Source organism: Ips typographus, linkage group LG1, assembly GCF_016097725.1.
Source record: "Ips typographus isolate SLU linkage group LG1, UJ_Ityp_2.0, whole genome shotgun sequence".
NCBI classification, from domain to species: domain Eukaryota; kingdom Metazoa; phylum Arthropoda; class Insecta; order Coleoptera; family Curculionidae; genus Ips; species Ips typographus.
Window position 1 is genome coordinate 26,937,695 of NC_138422.1, and position 16,744 is coordinate 26,954,438.

The 16,744-nt window shown below is 30.0% G+C and overlaps 1 protein-coding gene across 1 annotated transcript; it reads left to right on the forward strand.

Moving 5' to 3' along the window:
- The first annotated feature begins 9,634 nt into the window (after nt 1–9,634).
- LOC145740218 (putative carbonic anhydrase 3) lies at nt 9,635–16,730 on the forward strand. Its single transcript, XM_081995618.1, has 7 exons — nt 9,635–9,797; nt 11,891–11,929; nt 14,321–14,470; nt 14,527–14,647; nt 14,701–14,806; nt 15,853–16,080; nt 16,138–16,730. Exons 1-7 carry the CDS (start codon nt 9,752–9,754, stop codon nt 16,333–16,335), a joined length of 888 nt encoding a protein of 295 aa, XP_081851744.1. The 5' UTR covers nt 9,635–9,751; the 3' UTR covers nt 16,336–16,730.
- Nucleotides 16,731–16,744: the final 14 nt, after the last annotated feature.

A 16,744-nucleotide genomic window follows, 5' to 3' on the forward strand; every position in this document is an offset into this window, starting at 1 on the left:
GTTTTTCCTCCTTTTACGGTTTTATCTTTTTATGTTTCAGATGTATTTTTTTGGTTTTTGTTAAAATTATTGTTTACCTATACAGTTTTTTCTTTTAATTTTTTCAATATGTTAAAACTTTGTTTTACTTTTGTCATGTTCAAATGTTTCCAGTAGGTGTTTTTTTTTTACTGTAATGTTGCTCAGATTAAGCTCACATTATTTGTATTTGTAACATTTTTTTTTTTGTTAATATGTGTCTAGAACAAAAAATTTATATAACTTTTTTTTAATAGCAATGTTTTTTACTGAAAAGGTAGGGACATCTGTCGCCGATGCTTGAAACACTTAAAAAATAAATGTAGTTTTCTGGTTTGTACATAAACATAATCATTGGTATAGTGTTGGTTCTTTAAGTATACGAGTGTAGGTAAAAGTAGCCTGCAGTTCAACTCAATATTTCAAAGCAACTTCAAAAAAATTATATAAAAATTATCATTTAATAGTAAAGCGCCATCTACTGACCTTTAACTTTATCAATTTCAATCCATCGCTTTTAAGTTAGCTTCCACCTAGCAAGTCTAGAGGCCGCCTCAGTGAATGTTGTGCCACTAATATCAATTACTCTGACAACTGAATTACTAAAAAGTGACTGAAAAAACTTTTTAAAACTTTTTAGCTAAATCACGACGCAAATAACACCGAATTTTGGTGTTGGTTTATTCTTGTCAACTGTTACACGAACAAATCCCCTAATTTGGAAAAAGTTCATTAACATGCAGTGGCGGCCGCGACCATATAACCGAAACTGCTATCATAAAAACTATTAAAACACACATTTAACAGTCGTAAAAAATGCGTGCAACCGCACAGGAATTGTAAAATTAGGTAAACAATTATTCCTGTCAAGTTTTTATAGGCAATTAACGAGTCGTAAAATTCGATTTTTGATTGATGTACTTCTCTAGCTCCTGCTTTTTACCGGTAGTTGTTTGCCATTTTCGGTTGGGTTTACTAACAGTTAATAATACCTAGAATGGAAAGTTGTCGTTAATGATTGATGCAATCACTGTTATAATATGATTTTGACGTTTTTTGAAATAAATAAGCTGTTATTTTAAAGTAAAATTAGATGTTACAATTTTGTACATATTTGATTGCTCGTATTTATTTTATGACAATATCAAACTACATTTTGACAAAATCTTCTATTTACATAACATACATAACATTGTAATTACTTAGAAGTCATTTTTAATGATATCAGAGAACTAACTGATTCTTCTGAGTAAACATTAGTAATCATATTGGTTTTGCCATTGTTAAAATATCAGTAAAATAATTGTGCTGACATTATCCATCTTCTGGATAATCTCATTTGCTTTGAAAACCAAAGTACCTAATATCTGATTTCTAAAATATCCAGGCAAATATCGTCTCAAATTATAATTTCAGTGTAACACAAAGCTTTACCTGAAAAAAATTTCTATTCATTGTTAAATCTGACAGCAAGATACTATCCATATTTATCTTCTAGGTAAATTAACTTAAACACTAGAAATCATGCATTATTACCGAAAATTTAATAGCTAAATTTTAGTAAAATAATGGGGTTTAGCTTATGAGATATTTCTTAACAAAATCCAGTTAAGCTATTAACCTTGTGGGTAAATAAAATCAACATGAAAAACTATGCCTAATGTTTGTCAAGAGGAGATTTTCTGAATGATTTGAATACAAAATTAGATTTTATGCCCAGATTTGCAATGTAAGTATAAGTAAATTTACCTAGAAGAGAGTTATTATTTCTATGACAGCAAAGGATTGAAGGAATTACAAACGTTTATGTAAATACTTGTATGAAAAATTTACATAAAATAACAAACAGTAAGTTGTTAAAAAACAGCCAAAACACCAATAAAGTTTTAAATAGACGTATTATATATTTACTAGATTTTTTCCAAAAATATCACTTTAACTCCTTTAAATCAGTTTATTAATTTTTTTTTGAAAACTAACCTAAACACTGAAAATTATTATTTCGAATGACCTTTGTTGATTGACATGCTTGTCAAGAAAGAATTTTCTATAGGATATTAGTAAAAAGACGCCTGTCTCATTTTAACTTATTCCGATAAAACAAGATGGCCTATGTTACTACAACTTAAAAGTTAAAACTCAGGTTAATATTTCAGTCAAAATACGCTTAAAAAACTAGGCTTTAAGTACATATTTGAAATGCACAGCTAATTTACCTGACAGTTATTCATCTTTTAGTTAAAATTAAACTAACTAATCCAAACAAGAATACCACTGTTAACATATTTGAACGTCTAAAATGCTCACATACTTTTTTCATGAAATTTTAGAGAAAATTGTGTTTAAGAAAAAGTGTCAAAACATTTTGTTACATTTTAATGAATTTTTTTGTTTCTTATGTACTTTTCCAGATATTTCTAACGCAACTTCTTGAAAATTGACACCAGATTGCCATCACTGGAAACAAACCAATTTTTCCCAAAATTTCTAGTTTAAAACACCTAATTTTCAAAAAAATAAAAAAACATTTGTGACTTCTTATTTACATTCACATGCATGATTCAAAGAATAAAACGGCTCAAAATGTAATTTTATTGCTCAAACATCCCAAAGTTGCTTTAAAAGTTAGATTTTCAATATCTCAAAAAAATCTCTCAGCTTTTGCTTGCAGACTGGAAGAACCACTTTATAAATAGCCTAAAACGTCAGTCCTCATTATCATTTTAACTTAAAATTCTATTCAAGTTTGAAAAAACACAAAAACTTGGTATGCTACATGAACATTTATAGAAATATAGAATATTACAGAATAGGCTTTAAAAGTATCTACTATTTTTCGAACAAAATTGTGTTTTAATTAATTATTAATTTTAATTAACGACCCTTCTCTAGCTTTTTAGGTTTTAGATAATTCTATACTGTGTCAGTTAAATTTAGGTTTCTCATGAGGACAAACGGAATTTAAAAATTTTCTGATTTCAAAATTTATTTGTTTCTATCATTCATTAGACCAGAGATAGCAAATGATTTAAGTTGTTTAGAATCAACATTGTTAAAGTTTTTATCATTTTAAGATCAGGTAATTGAATTGACTCAACTTACTATTGATTAACATCACTTAAGTCATATTTATTATAGTTAAAAACTATGGTAAACTGTGCATTTTTCTTTCATTACACGGTAGTTAAGGAATATTACCACGATTTTATAAAAAGAATAGTTAAATGTGTGATCATTGATATGAATAAACTTTAATATTAACTGATTTAGTTATCGATCTGGGAGATAATAATTGAAATTCACAGTAGCAAAACATATTAATTACGCATTACCTGACCGATTTATAGTCTCTTAAGTTTCTTAACGCGTTTGTTAATGACCAATGAATGTTTAATGACAGTTGTTAACTGCGATAATATTTTTACTCGATTAGGTGCCTCCCCCTTCTCTTGTTAAATTGATTGGCGTCATCTAGCCAAAACGTTTATAGCTTTTTCCCAAAAACTCGGATCGTGATTTATCGTAGGAATGTGACTATGATTGATTGACTGTACGAGCTTCGCCAAAAAATTGACTTCTTAGCATTTCGATCACACTGTCCCTCCACGACCTCGAGACATTCTCAGTTTATTCAAATCAAACGGCTTCGAAAATGTTGTCGTCAAATTAGATTTGCGTTTTAAAAACTGCGTTTGCTTTTATTATTTTTGCAGTGTTGCCTTTTCGGTTCGGCATTATCATACCAATAAGGGTCTAGAAGGAAACGGCTATAATGGCCACTGGTCGGATATAAATCACAGAAATCCGTCTGATTAGAATCTTTGATGGGTTACGGAAAATACTCGCATATTTAACAAGGCAATTTGTATTTTAATGCGTACCTACGTGGTTTGGATTGGGGACTAGCAAGCTAAGGAACGCGAGTGTGGGACCTGAAATCTAAAATTTTGTATAAAATAATTATATAATCAAAACTGTTAACAAAAAGTAATAAAACGTTATATTAAGAACAGAAATCTACAATCAACCCATCAGTTCAGAAAGTTTCCACTCATGATTTATTTCAATAATTTAGTCTGGTACATATTGTCAAAATCGCCAAGTATAACAATTCAAATGTAATTAAATCGCGAATACCAAACAAATTTGCAATGAAATTGCTGGTACTCCCACTAATGTTTGTTGATTTTAGTGGTAAGCTTTACTTTTCCTTCAAAACTCGATCATCTTAAAGAGCATATTCAGATATATCAAATAACTGCTGTGTGTGTTGAGTGAGCAAATCTGTCAAATTAAGAGCAAAATTTTGTTGATTTTTGCTCTGTAAACTTATATTTTACCTGGAGTACTAATTTGTTTGAGGGACCTCTAAAATAGAACTTGGAAATAAGCTCAAAACGTCAAAATGTTCAAGCTTTTTGCTTATAAAACTCAGCATATTTTGTGTAAAATAGTTTAGTACGAATTTGTAGAGTAAATGTTGCTGATATTTGATTGGCAAAGCGAATTTCTTAACCCAATATTATTAACCAAGATACAAGTTAGAAACATTTTCTAGAAAAATAAAAAATTGCCACAAACGAATTTCACTTTATAACTATTCTTCTCTTCTATATCTCCTTCGTTCAACTTTCGAACCGAGTATAAAATCTATATATTATTCGAACCTAATTATATTTACTACGATAAGAAAGATAAGAAAGCGTTTGATAATTGTGGGAGAACAATTTTAAATAGAAATATTCATTTTAAATGGACCTTCTTGTCACTACGTATTTTTTTGACACATAATGGGCGAATGTAACATGATTTGCCTAAAACCTATAACCATGGAAAGTAGCCAATAGAAACCAACTAGTTAATTTATACAGGGTGGTCCAGTTTTAAATGTCAATAATTCACCATTCGAAAGCCCATCAAAAAATAAGTTAACATAATTATGTCATTTTCCTGAAAAATGCTTCCCAAGGAAAATACAGTCCAAACATGTTCAGTTTAAAAAATCGGTTTTTTGTCATAACTGTCAGACCTCTGGAGCAATTTTAATCAAATTTAGAACAAATACATAAGAAATTAATTCTCATTATGTGATGTTAATGACGTTTGTCGAAACTGTCCAGTGGTGGTGGAACGATGGTTTTCATTTTTCCGCCTTATCCTCTACGTCAATGGATATTTTTCAAATATTTCATTTTTTTTTTACTTTACTTGTTCAATTTGACAAAATAAGTATCTCTTATAAAATTCTGATTTGAAACTGTGTTTACGAAATAATTGAGTTATTACGTTCAAAGACCAAAAACCAACCCAAGCTAACATAAAAATTGTCTTGAAAACGGTGAAAATTGACTTAAGAAGCTTAAAAAAAGGCTTCGTAGCCAGTTTTCACAGTTTCAGACAAATTGAAAGACTTTAGTTTTGAAAATTGACTTAGAAACCAGGGAATTTACTTTGAAACGGTGAAAATTGACTTGAGAGGCTTAAAAATTGTCTTTGTAACCAGTTTTCATAGTTTTCAGACAAATTGAAAGACTTTAGCCTTCACAATTGCCTTGAAAACTGTGAAAATTGACTTGAGAGGCTTAAAAACTGTCTTTGTAGCCAGTCGTTATAGTTTTTAGATGTTGGAAAACTTTAGTAGGGAAAATTGACTTGTAGCATGAAAAACTACTTTATCTAGAATTTTTGACTACAAATTCACACATTTCAACCTTGAAAATTGACTTTTCACAGTTTCAGACAAATTGAAAGACTTTAGTTTTGAAAATTGACTTAGAAACCAGGGAATTTACTTTGAAACGGTGAAAATTGACTTGAGAGGCTTAAAAATTGTCTTTGTAACCAGTTTTCACAGTTTTCAGACAAATTGAAAGACTTTAGCCTTCACAATTGCCTTGAAAACTGTGAAAATTGACTTGAGAGGCTTAAAAACTTTCTTTGTAGTCAGTCGTTATAGTTTTTAGATGTTGAAAAACTTTAGTAGGGAAAATTGACTTGTAGCATGAAAAACTACTTTATCTAGAATTTTTGACTACAAATTCACACATTTCAACCTTGAAAATTGACTTGGACACCAAAAAGTGACTCTGAACCAATGAAAAGTGACATCAGAAGCTTAAATTTTGCATTTGAAGTAATTTTTCATAATTTGAAAATACGTTTCAATATTTTAGTATTGAAAATATTCTTAAATACAGGATATTGACATTAGATTCATGAAAATTGACTTGAAGACTAACTTTTCAGGTTTTTTTACTTTGCTTTTCATTTTCTTAAAACTCTGGACTGTTTTAAGGGCTTTAAAACTACTTTCAGCTTAGAAAATCGAGTTTTAGGGTTATCTTCACCAAGTTTTTGACATAGCAGAATTAAAAAACTATGTTTACATGGTCCATAGCCTTAAACATGCCATTTCAATTTGAATTTTGGAGGTCTCTGTCTTCCTTAGGAAGCGTTCTTCAGGAAAATGCCATAATGCATGTCAACTTATTTTTTGATGGGCTATCGATTGGTGAATTATTGACATTTAAAATTGGACCACCCTGTATTATTACTTAAATTTTTGTGAACTTACCTATGAGGATTTATTAACACAATTAACTTAGAAATATTGATGTAGGTAGAAAATAGTTTAAACATTTTATTTTTTTTAACCAACTAAGTTATAGCAAATTCTATGCTCTACAATTTTCTTCACAGATTGGGTGGATTGAATCGGTGGATGAAATTATTAATCTAAATTAATAATTTCATCCACCGATTCAATCAATAATAATAACAATTCAATAATAAAAAATGAATAGTCAATAAACAGACCAAACCATGCCTCTATTCTCTGGCTGGATGATATCAAAAAGCAAAATAGCAGGTTATACATTATAGAATTTTTTCAGTTATTCTTAAGGTGCCAACAGAAATTTTGAGTGGACTACGCAGTGTTTACACAAATTAAAATTTTGAAGGTATGCTGTAAAATAGCTGTCTCCACTCCACAAGTTCACAATGTAGTTTTCTCCAAAGAACATTCATTAAACTACTAACCAACTAACCTAACTTACAGTTTCACTTTATAGTAAGGAAGGCATCATCCAAAATTCAAAGAAGCCTTTAAGACATTTGTATGTAATTTCATCATCAGAAACTTAATCCTGTAGTAGTTTTAGGCTTAAGCTTATTATTTTATGAAATATTCTTTGATGTGCAAATATTTCTTTGGTCCTAAAAGCTTGATTTTCTGTCCAGTTTTAGGTAAAATAACATTTAGTGGTCAAAGAAAACACTGTAACGAAGTTCTGTAGCATAAATTGCCAGCTGAAGCTCCATATACAGGGTGGTCCAGTTTTAAGTGTCAATAATTCACCATTTGATAGCTAATCAAAAAATACGTTGACTTGCATTGTCATTTTTCTGAAAAATGTTTTCTAAGGAAGATACAGTCCTCCAAATTTCAATTTAAAAAATAATTTTATAGTTTAAAACTGAACATCCAAGACTTGTGAAAGTCCAAATTTGTACTGAATAGTCTAAAAACTTTTTTACTACTAGGAATGGTCTTATGATTCGCTTTCTCAGACTGCCATCCTGGTTGAGTGTCTGAAACTGGCATTCAAGAACTAAAAAAAGTCCGGAAATCAAGACAAAGATTGTATTGTGCATGAAACTCATTTTTTACTACTAAAAATAATATAAAAGTTGCCTTTTAATGCTAGAACTGACTTTACTAGGACTAAAGAGTCCAAAAGTATATTTTCAAGACTTTAATTGGTGTACAACTCAATTTTCTGTTCTGGACAACAAGTCTAGAAGTAAATTAAATTTTCGGACTATTTTATTTCGACAAAATTTTTAACTTTTATTACTGAAGAAACTTGACTTATGGAAATAGTCTTAAACTCGATTTTTCAGTCTTGAAAAGCACTAAAAACAGTCTGAATTTCTTAGAGATGCTACAATTTATTGCACCTATGAGTGTAGAAGTCAATTTAATAGTGAAGAAGCTTGAAATAACATTTTCAAGATTATGGTCAGTGGACAAACTAGCTTTTAGGCCTGATAAGTCAAAAACTTTGTAAAGATAGTCTTGAAACTCGATTTGAGACACTGAAAACAGCCTTAAAACACTAAAAACAGTCTAGTTTATTAAGAAATACCCGAATTTTTAGCACTGCGGTGTCTAGAAGTCGATTTAATAGTGACAAAGCTTGGAATGCTATTTTAAGTCTATGAAGAATGTAAAAATTGTTTTTTAAGTTTGCTAAGCAAATAACTTGGTGAAGATAGTCTTGGAACTCGATTTTCCAAGCTGAAAGCAGTTTTGAAGCCAGAATTCGAAGAAAATGAAAATCAAAAGCAAAGTTCAAGTCAATTTTTAAGGCTTAAATGTATGAGCTTGTAGTAACAAATTCTTGAAAAAGTACTTAGTTTTTATGTCTACAAGTCAATTTTCAGTATTAAAGTCTCTCGATTTGCATGAAAAGTCAATTTTCAAAACTAAAGTCTTTCAGTTTGTCTGGAAACTATAAAAACTGGCTACAATAATATTTTTTAAACTTCTTAAGTGATTTTTCCGTTTCCAAGACAATTTTTAAGTTGGGTTGGGTTAGTTTTGGGTCTTTGACCGTAATAACGTGTAATAAAGTGCTTGTTCCAAATTTGATCAATATTGCTCCAACGGTCTGACAGTTATGAGAAAAAAAACGATTTTTTAAACAGAAATTTAAAGGACTGTATTTTCCTTAGGAAGCACTTTTCAGGAAAATGACATAATGAATGTCAACTTATTTTTTAATTGGCTATGGATTGGTGAATTATTGACATTTAAAACTGGACCACCCTGTATACAGTGAGTTTATAATTTCTTTTTGAGATACAGGGTGTCAAAGTTTTGAATTTGACTTAATATTTCCAATACAGCACCTACAGTTTTTGAGATACCACATAAGATAACTTTAATGAGCAGATTTCGGTAGTCTAGAATGATCTAAAATGATCCAAAATTGCGATGGTGAAACAAACACATTTGTCCCTTTTTTAACGTAAGTTCAACGGTTTTCAGTAGAAATTTATATTTGTTCTTTGAAAGAATCACTCACACTGTAGAGAAAGTAAATTTTTATCAGTAAGACTGTGGCGTTCGACAGAAAAACTTATTTTACCTCTTGATTAGAATGTTGCATTTTCTTATTTTTGTTTGCTTTTTCGTAGCGGTTTTTCAACTTTTTGCAAATTTGGATGAAAAAAATAAATTGGAAACCCGGTATGAGTTTGACATAAAATCTAAAACCTTCTCAATTTAACTCTTACCGAGACCCAAACAAACAAATGTCCTCTTGTTATATTATGCAGATTATTCCGGTTTCAATTTTTACCTAAAATTCCAAATTATTAGAGCGCCGCGTGGCTACCACGCAGGAGGCACGTGCCTCCCTTGAGAATTAGCCACGATTAATCTAAACAATCTTTTTGAGCAAGTGCAGTGTCCTGTCGGCGTCTATGTCTATACATTTTTTTAAATTTATTTTAATCCAATCACATTGACCGATTAAAAATGTTAACTGCGACCGTTTTGGTGGGTGGGAGAATCCTGCGGAAAATTGGCAGCAGGCAGGGATGATGTTGGTATTTATGCATGAGCTGATCCTGAGGGCGCAGTGCCAATAGTTAGCTATCGAGCAGTCTGCTTCGTATATTCTCCACTTTTGCACCTCTCTGGTCCGGAAATCTGCAGGTCGGGATGACACAGTTTCCGCCCGCTCTCTATGTGCTGTTAGCCTTTGCAGGTCAGTAGTGTTATTATACCCATTCTCTTTCCTTCATAAATTGGAGCAATTAATTATGATTACAGTAACTGCATTCAAGCTCTATTGTACTGGCAAACATTCAAAAATGTTGATATTTCTTATTCCTTTTTAGAGTTTACAGAGGGGGTAGTTTGGATAAAATTTTAGATGATTTGATTTCATTTCAATATCATTGTATTTTGTTGAACCCTTGTTGTTAGTAAATTCGTTATTTTTAAATACTTAAAATTATAATTGAATTGTTTGTCCAGTCTGGATGAAATAGTAAAGGAGTTTTACTAATTAATCTCTTATTTACTTTAGTCATCTAATTTAACATCACATATTTTCTTATAATATTTTGTTTTAAATTAGTTGCATGTGATGTGATCAATACTGTTTTGTATTTTATTTGTAATTAGACATTCGTTTCAAATCTAACCACCTTTTTAATTTATTTAAATGTTTTAAGAATACAGTATTGCAAAATATTTACAAAATTTTTGAATTTTAAGAGGTATAGAAGTATTTTCAAATATTTTCAGCTCAACTATTTTTCCGAAGTAGAACTTTGAGCTCTAATTTGTGGATTTTTGTGATTTTTAGTTAAGTAACCTTTAGACTTGTTGGCATGTTGTATTGTTGTATTTTTTATAATTATGAATTTGACTTGAAGTTTGTCAACCAATTAAAGATACTAAAAACAAATTTATCTAAGCAAATCGACAGATAAATTTTAGTGTTATTTCTTTCTTAAATTTTTTATAAGAAATTAAGATTAAAAATATATTTTAATTTATTTTTTAAGATTTTCACCCTTCACAATACATGTTGTATTGAAATTGAGACTTAATTCAATTTTTGCCACAGTTTTTGATCATATTTAACATTATTTATTGATATGTGCCGTCATTTTGTTCTGCCAACCCTTAAAGGCCTTTTTAACATTAGAAATTCCAACTTCTTGTTTTATGTACAAATATATTTTTCTTTTATACCTGAATCAAATTCCTAACATTCTTTTTGTATAGAGTGTAACAGGTAGTAGTGTCCCATACGTTACCTGTGTATTACATACGCAAAAATAAGTTAAAAATTCATAAATATGCCCTTATAGATATGACTTTATACTTTGTTAAATATTTGTGTATTTTTTAAACCAGTCTGTTTCACATTTTGAGATTTTTAAGTTCACAATTAGTAAACTCAATTTTTTTCCTACAAAAAGGTAATTTTTGCTTTAGCTCCAAAAACACCAACAAGTTTAATTTTTAAAATAAAATTGATATGTATAGTAGAAGAATAAACAAATCATCAGTTCCAGGGCACAAATTTTGTTTCCAAACTTTCTTAAAACTTAAAACGGCCTGAAAATACTTTGAGTGTACAAAACACTATCAAACTAACAGGTACTCAGTTCTGTAACTATTTTTAGTTTAAACCGACATTATTATTGTAATTTCTGACTGTAACCCTTAGAGATATCTAAAATTTCTATAATCTTATATTAACTCAGCAAATTTGTTTTGAAGTAAAAAGTCAACATTTTGGCTTAACGACATCCAGTTATCTCTAGAGTAATCCAATTTTTTTTCAAAACCCACCTAATCCACACTAATTCTAGTTAAACAACTAATGACAATTAAAGTGATTTGGCGGACCTGATTCGCAAATAGCCCGACGACACTGATGTGTGACAACTTCCTGTCTGGTCGAGCTACAAATATTCTCTTTAATCAAAAGACCATATACAAACTTGCATTACGAGTTATCTCTTAAGTTCAACGTTCTCAAAAGTCGATTATGACGGTTTAATAAAAAATAAAATGGAAAACTCCGTCATGATTAATCACACAAACGATTAAACCCTAAAAAAATCAGGTTTGAGGGTTTGCTCACTCACTTTTAAATTTCGAGTGGGTGTTATCGCAAAGTCATATTTAAACAGCCTTTGTCTGAAGAAGTGGTTATGCTTATAATCTTATCAATAAAACTTTGTCGGCAGTTTCAGTCTTGAAAAGGTTGAGGGATAATAATTAGCTTTTAAAGTTGTAAGACAATGAAGTGTTTACTTATATTCATTTCACTTTCAGGAGTTGCCCTAGGAGGCCATTGGAAGTACGACGATGAAGGTAAGTCCTAAATTTCAATTTACAATACTAATTTACATTAATAATCTTAATTGACTATTGATTGGTAATCATTCAATTGTTCGAACACAACCGGTTTACGTCAGTAAATGCGTAACAAAAAATACACTAACACTAAAGGGCTGAATTTCTGGTAGAAACCTTTCAAGTGTCTGGTAATTTCCTGTGCAAAATTAACCAGATGGATCTTAAATTAACAAAAAAGTCGATACTATAATTCCTAGACGCTATTATACCAGACGTTTTTATGATCCATTAAAGTGTCAACAGAAAAAATCGCCCACAATTTAAATAATCTAATCTGTCGGAACAAAATTAAGAGAACACGATTTTCGGGAGTATATGTCAACATTTATAATATTAAATTTAGATATTTAAGTTGGCAACGAATAGGTAAATTTATTTTGGTGGCTTGCAATTGAAAATATTTCATGGTGATTATGTGTTGTGTAAATAAGTCGGTGTATTTATAACCGGATGCTGAAATATTAGAAAATACCCTTATTTCCGGAAAAAAAAATTAAATGCAAGTTAAGAAAAGAGAAAGTAGAAAAATGACAATAAAATTAGAAAATGTAGGAAATGTGACATTAATTAAAGAAGATTTTTTTAAATTATCTTTACTTAATAAATACAAAAATATAGATAATTTACTTAAGGAGTATCAAGATACTAAATCCAAAATATCGGATACGTATTATTACATTTTATAATTGTTATTTTTTTATTATACATACATACAAGTATGGGTTACATCCAAATTTAATTTAAAATTAAGTCAATTACTACTTTGTCTGATACTGCATTTTTTCAAGTTTTTCTTGTTAAAGTTTAACAAAAAATATACATTTTAGTTCTGAAAAATGATTCCAGTTAAAGTTATAGTTGCTCTCAAACTTAATTATTGCTATCTTAAATTATGCAGTAAAACCTATTTATACCTAACGAAATTTTCACGTTTAATCAATTAAAATTCCACTGTTTGAACCTATACACATTCTTCTTATAGGTCAAAATGACATTTGGATGTATGTAATTTCAATATAAATACATTCTAGTTTTCACTTGTACAATTTTTTTGAGGTTTTGGTTTAGATCGTATTATTAAAGATATAATTACTTATTTTAGGCTATAGTATGTAGTATATAGTATACCTTTCAATCGAAAAAAAGAGATTATCTTCTTTCTGATTATATTCCTTTCATTAATTCTTATACTCTTCTTATAAATTATACGCAAAAGTAGTGAACAAAGTGCAAGGTTTAAAGCTATTGTGTACTTACAGCTTTTATAGCTTTTTATAGCTTTATAGCTTATAGCTTATTATAGCTCTTACAGCTTTTGCGATATTGTTTAATGTAAATTTCGAACATGTATAATTAATTATGATGCGATTTAAAATAAAACTATAATTAACACAAAAAATCCAAATTTTAAATTGTAAAAACTGATAGACATTCTTTAGTTTTGTTTTTGAATTGTACAAAAAGTCATTTTGGTTTTCTCTTAAACTTAACGATTAACAATTTATGAATTTTGCGAATTTGAACATTGAAAACCAATCAAAATGGTTTATTTTCCTAGTTTGACATTTATAGTTTGATCTAGTTGGTTAAAATGGTTCTGCTGCGACAAACTATAAATTCCGCTTAATGTTATAAGACACTTAAGATTTAAAAGAACACAATGAATATCTAGGTCGATTCAAGTGAATAATAGCACCGTAATCTACACTCCTAAGTGCAAAGTATCCTGGCTAAATCGGTCACTTTAAACCACTGAACAGATTTGCACTGTACAAAACCATGTCCAATTATCTCGGAATCTAATTAAACAACCGATAAATCAAACTTTCCTCTGGGCTATCATCCAATAAACCATTTTAAAGCCCCCGGGATCAAAGTATTAATAATTAGCACTTTTGTCAGTCAATAAATTGGCAAAGCACCATCCCATAATGTAAACTGGATTAACTTGGGTTTTTTAAAATGTTTGATTGTAAAAGCAGTCAACAATTTAGTTAACGAATACTTTGTTATACGCACTATCTATAAATAACCCGTCAATTGTAATGCAATTTATAAATAAAAGTAGAAGGCAAGGTGAATACATTGACAATGAATACAGAGAGATAAGGCTCAAACCAGGCCAAATGGTTATTACGTCATCATGGGCGTTTATTTTTCACTGTCATTTAGATTATTTTCTAATTAATTTAGAAACAATTTCTCTAACTAAAAACTCTATTTCTAATTATTGTATCATTGCAGAGAAAACTGTAAATATTTGTTCAAAAACGTTAAATTTTGGTCCACGCTATGACGTAACATCCAACCATAGTGGTTTGTGATATAACATCCTATTTTTTGCAGAACACTGGGCTTCGTTATGCAAAACAGGCTCGAGACAATCACCCATCGCCCTAACCAGATCAGCAGCTGTCCTAAAAGAGTTCCATCCTTTTTCTCTTCATGGTTATGGACAAAGTGGGATGGCTTTACTGAAAAATAATGGACACTCTGGTATAAACATTAATTACAACTATTTTAGAGAGACTACAAATAGTTTGTTAATGCAGCCGAAGTTCGACTACAAGACATTGAGGCTCCAAAAGTGCACGGAGGTGGCTTACCAGGAACTTACCAACTTGATCATTTGCACTTTCACTGGCAGTCGGAACACACCATGGCTAATTACAGGTTGGTAAGACATGGTAATAAGTAAGTCCAATATTAGAGTGGTTATGTTTTAGGTTTCCTCTAGAGCTGCATTTAGTCCATTTTGAGCAAAAGTACAGGAACTTAACTGAAGCTGTCAAACATGAACATGGTGTCGCTGTTATTGGGGTGCTTTTTGATGTAAGTTATTATTTTTAATAAAATGTTTTGCTGGAAATTGAATATTAAAAAAGACGGTGTGAAGATGGTGTTACTACAAAAAAGAAGGACGAATTATTATGCAAAATAAAATGTTAGAAATCAAAGGGAGATAAATGTTTTAAATTAGACATTTGCTTCTTTTATTTGTCACCTTTAAAACAAATTTACTTGAGTATTACTTTGCTACGTCATACTTTTTTTGAATGATTTTTCGCACAAAACGTGTTATCTCTAAGTGTAATTTATTATCCAAAATGATCAGTTTTTTTTACAAATCACAGTTATCTTTCTCTTATCAAAATTTAAAAATGTGAAAAAGCAAATGTCGAGAAATAGATTTCACTCAGTCACTAAAGTACAGTAACGCAACATATTTGCTACAATTGAAAATTCAATTTAGAACATCAAAAATACCAGTCAAGACTTGTCAAAAATGTGTAAAATTGCATTGCAAAATTATTTTGAACACTTTCAAACCTTTTGAACAGTCAACCAGGTCAATTTCGATCTTTTTTGGAAGCTGTAAAAACCTTACTACATTTAACCTAATACAAATAAATCCAAATGCACTTTCTCAATTTGAAAATTATTGCTAAAAAAATCAGAAATGAAAACATATTAAAAATACCAAATGTCAGTACCTACGTATCAATTCCACCACTATATTTTGATTATGTATTATTCATAATTATGATAATAAGCTCAATACAGGAGCTAATCCCAGATATACCTGCTCTGCATTTTAATTGGCAACAAATGGTGAAGTAAGCAATTGATTTAATGATATAAATCAGATTGTTTAAATAAGAATTTATGTGTATTATTTACTTTAAGTTACATACCTCTTATTATGGTTAGTATTGCTACATCATTGCAGTGGTCGTTTTCAACGTAAATCAGTATCTGGGGAATTCGTTTTTTTTTTATTATACATATAGCCTATTATAGGGACATATTTCTAAAAAAGTGTAAATTAACATAATGTATTATTAATAGCAATTACATTTAAGTCAATGTACTTCTAGTTGTCTCCTGATGACGACGAAGATTTTCAACCTCTACTGGACATCATTGACAATCTGAAAGACACCGTTGGCGATCCACGTCAACTGAGCAATTTCAGCCCTAAAAGCTTCCTTCCTAGAGATAAAGCTGGTTATTATAGGTACCAAGGATCCCTAACAACCCCAGGATGCAACGAGGGAGTAATCTGGACCATTTTCACTCACACCCTGCCAATTTCCAAGAGACAGGTTTTACAGGCCCTAGCATTATCTTTCACACAAACTGATGAACAATTTAATTTACAGGTTAAAATCTTTGAAGCCCTTCAAACTGAAGAACAAGTACCTCTAACGAAAAACTACAGATCGTTGCAGCCCTTGAATGGTCGAACGTTGTACCTGAAAGTTAGTCCCATCAGAAGTAATGGGTTCAGTCCTAAAGAAGCCTGGTGGATAATTTTAACTTTAACAACAATGTCGGTTAGCTTTAAAATGTGGTGGTAACTGGTTGGTTCAGTTTCACAAAAACCAAAGAAAATACTCAAAATCAAAATATCGACAAATATTTTTTGTCCACGTGAAACCCATTTTGGGTACTTATGATTGCATTTAAGTGGTATAGTTTTATAAGTATTGTTTGTAGGTAAGAATTAAGCTCAAATTTTAAATATTTCGATAATTTTAACGTGTTAGCTACACATATCAGTTATTTTTATTGTATATTTATTAGTAAAAGTTGTATAGTGTAATAAGGTGACGTATACGTAAAAAAAGGCTATGAAATGTTAATTATTAGGTTATTTGTCAACGTTTAAAATACGAACAAAAATAGATTGTAGTATATTTTGTATTCAATTTTGTCAGCAATATAATGTTCGAATTATATTCTGTTAAGAAAACTTGTTTTTTGTTC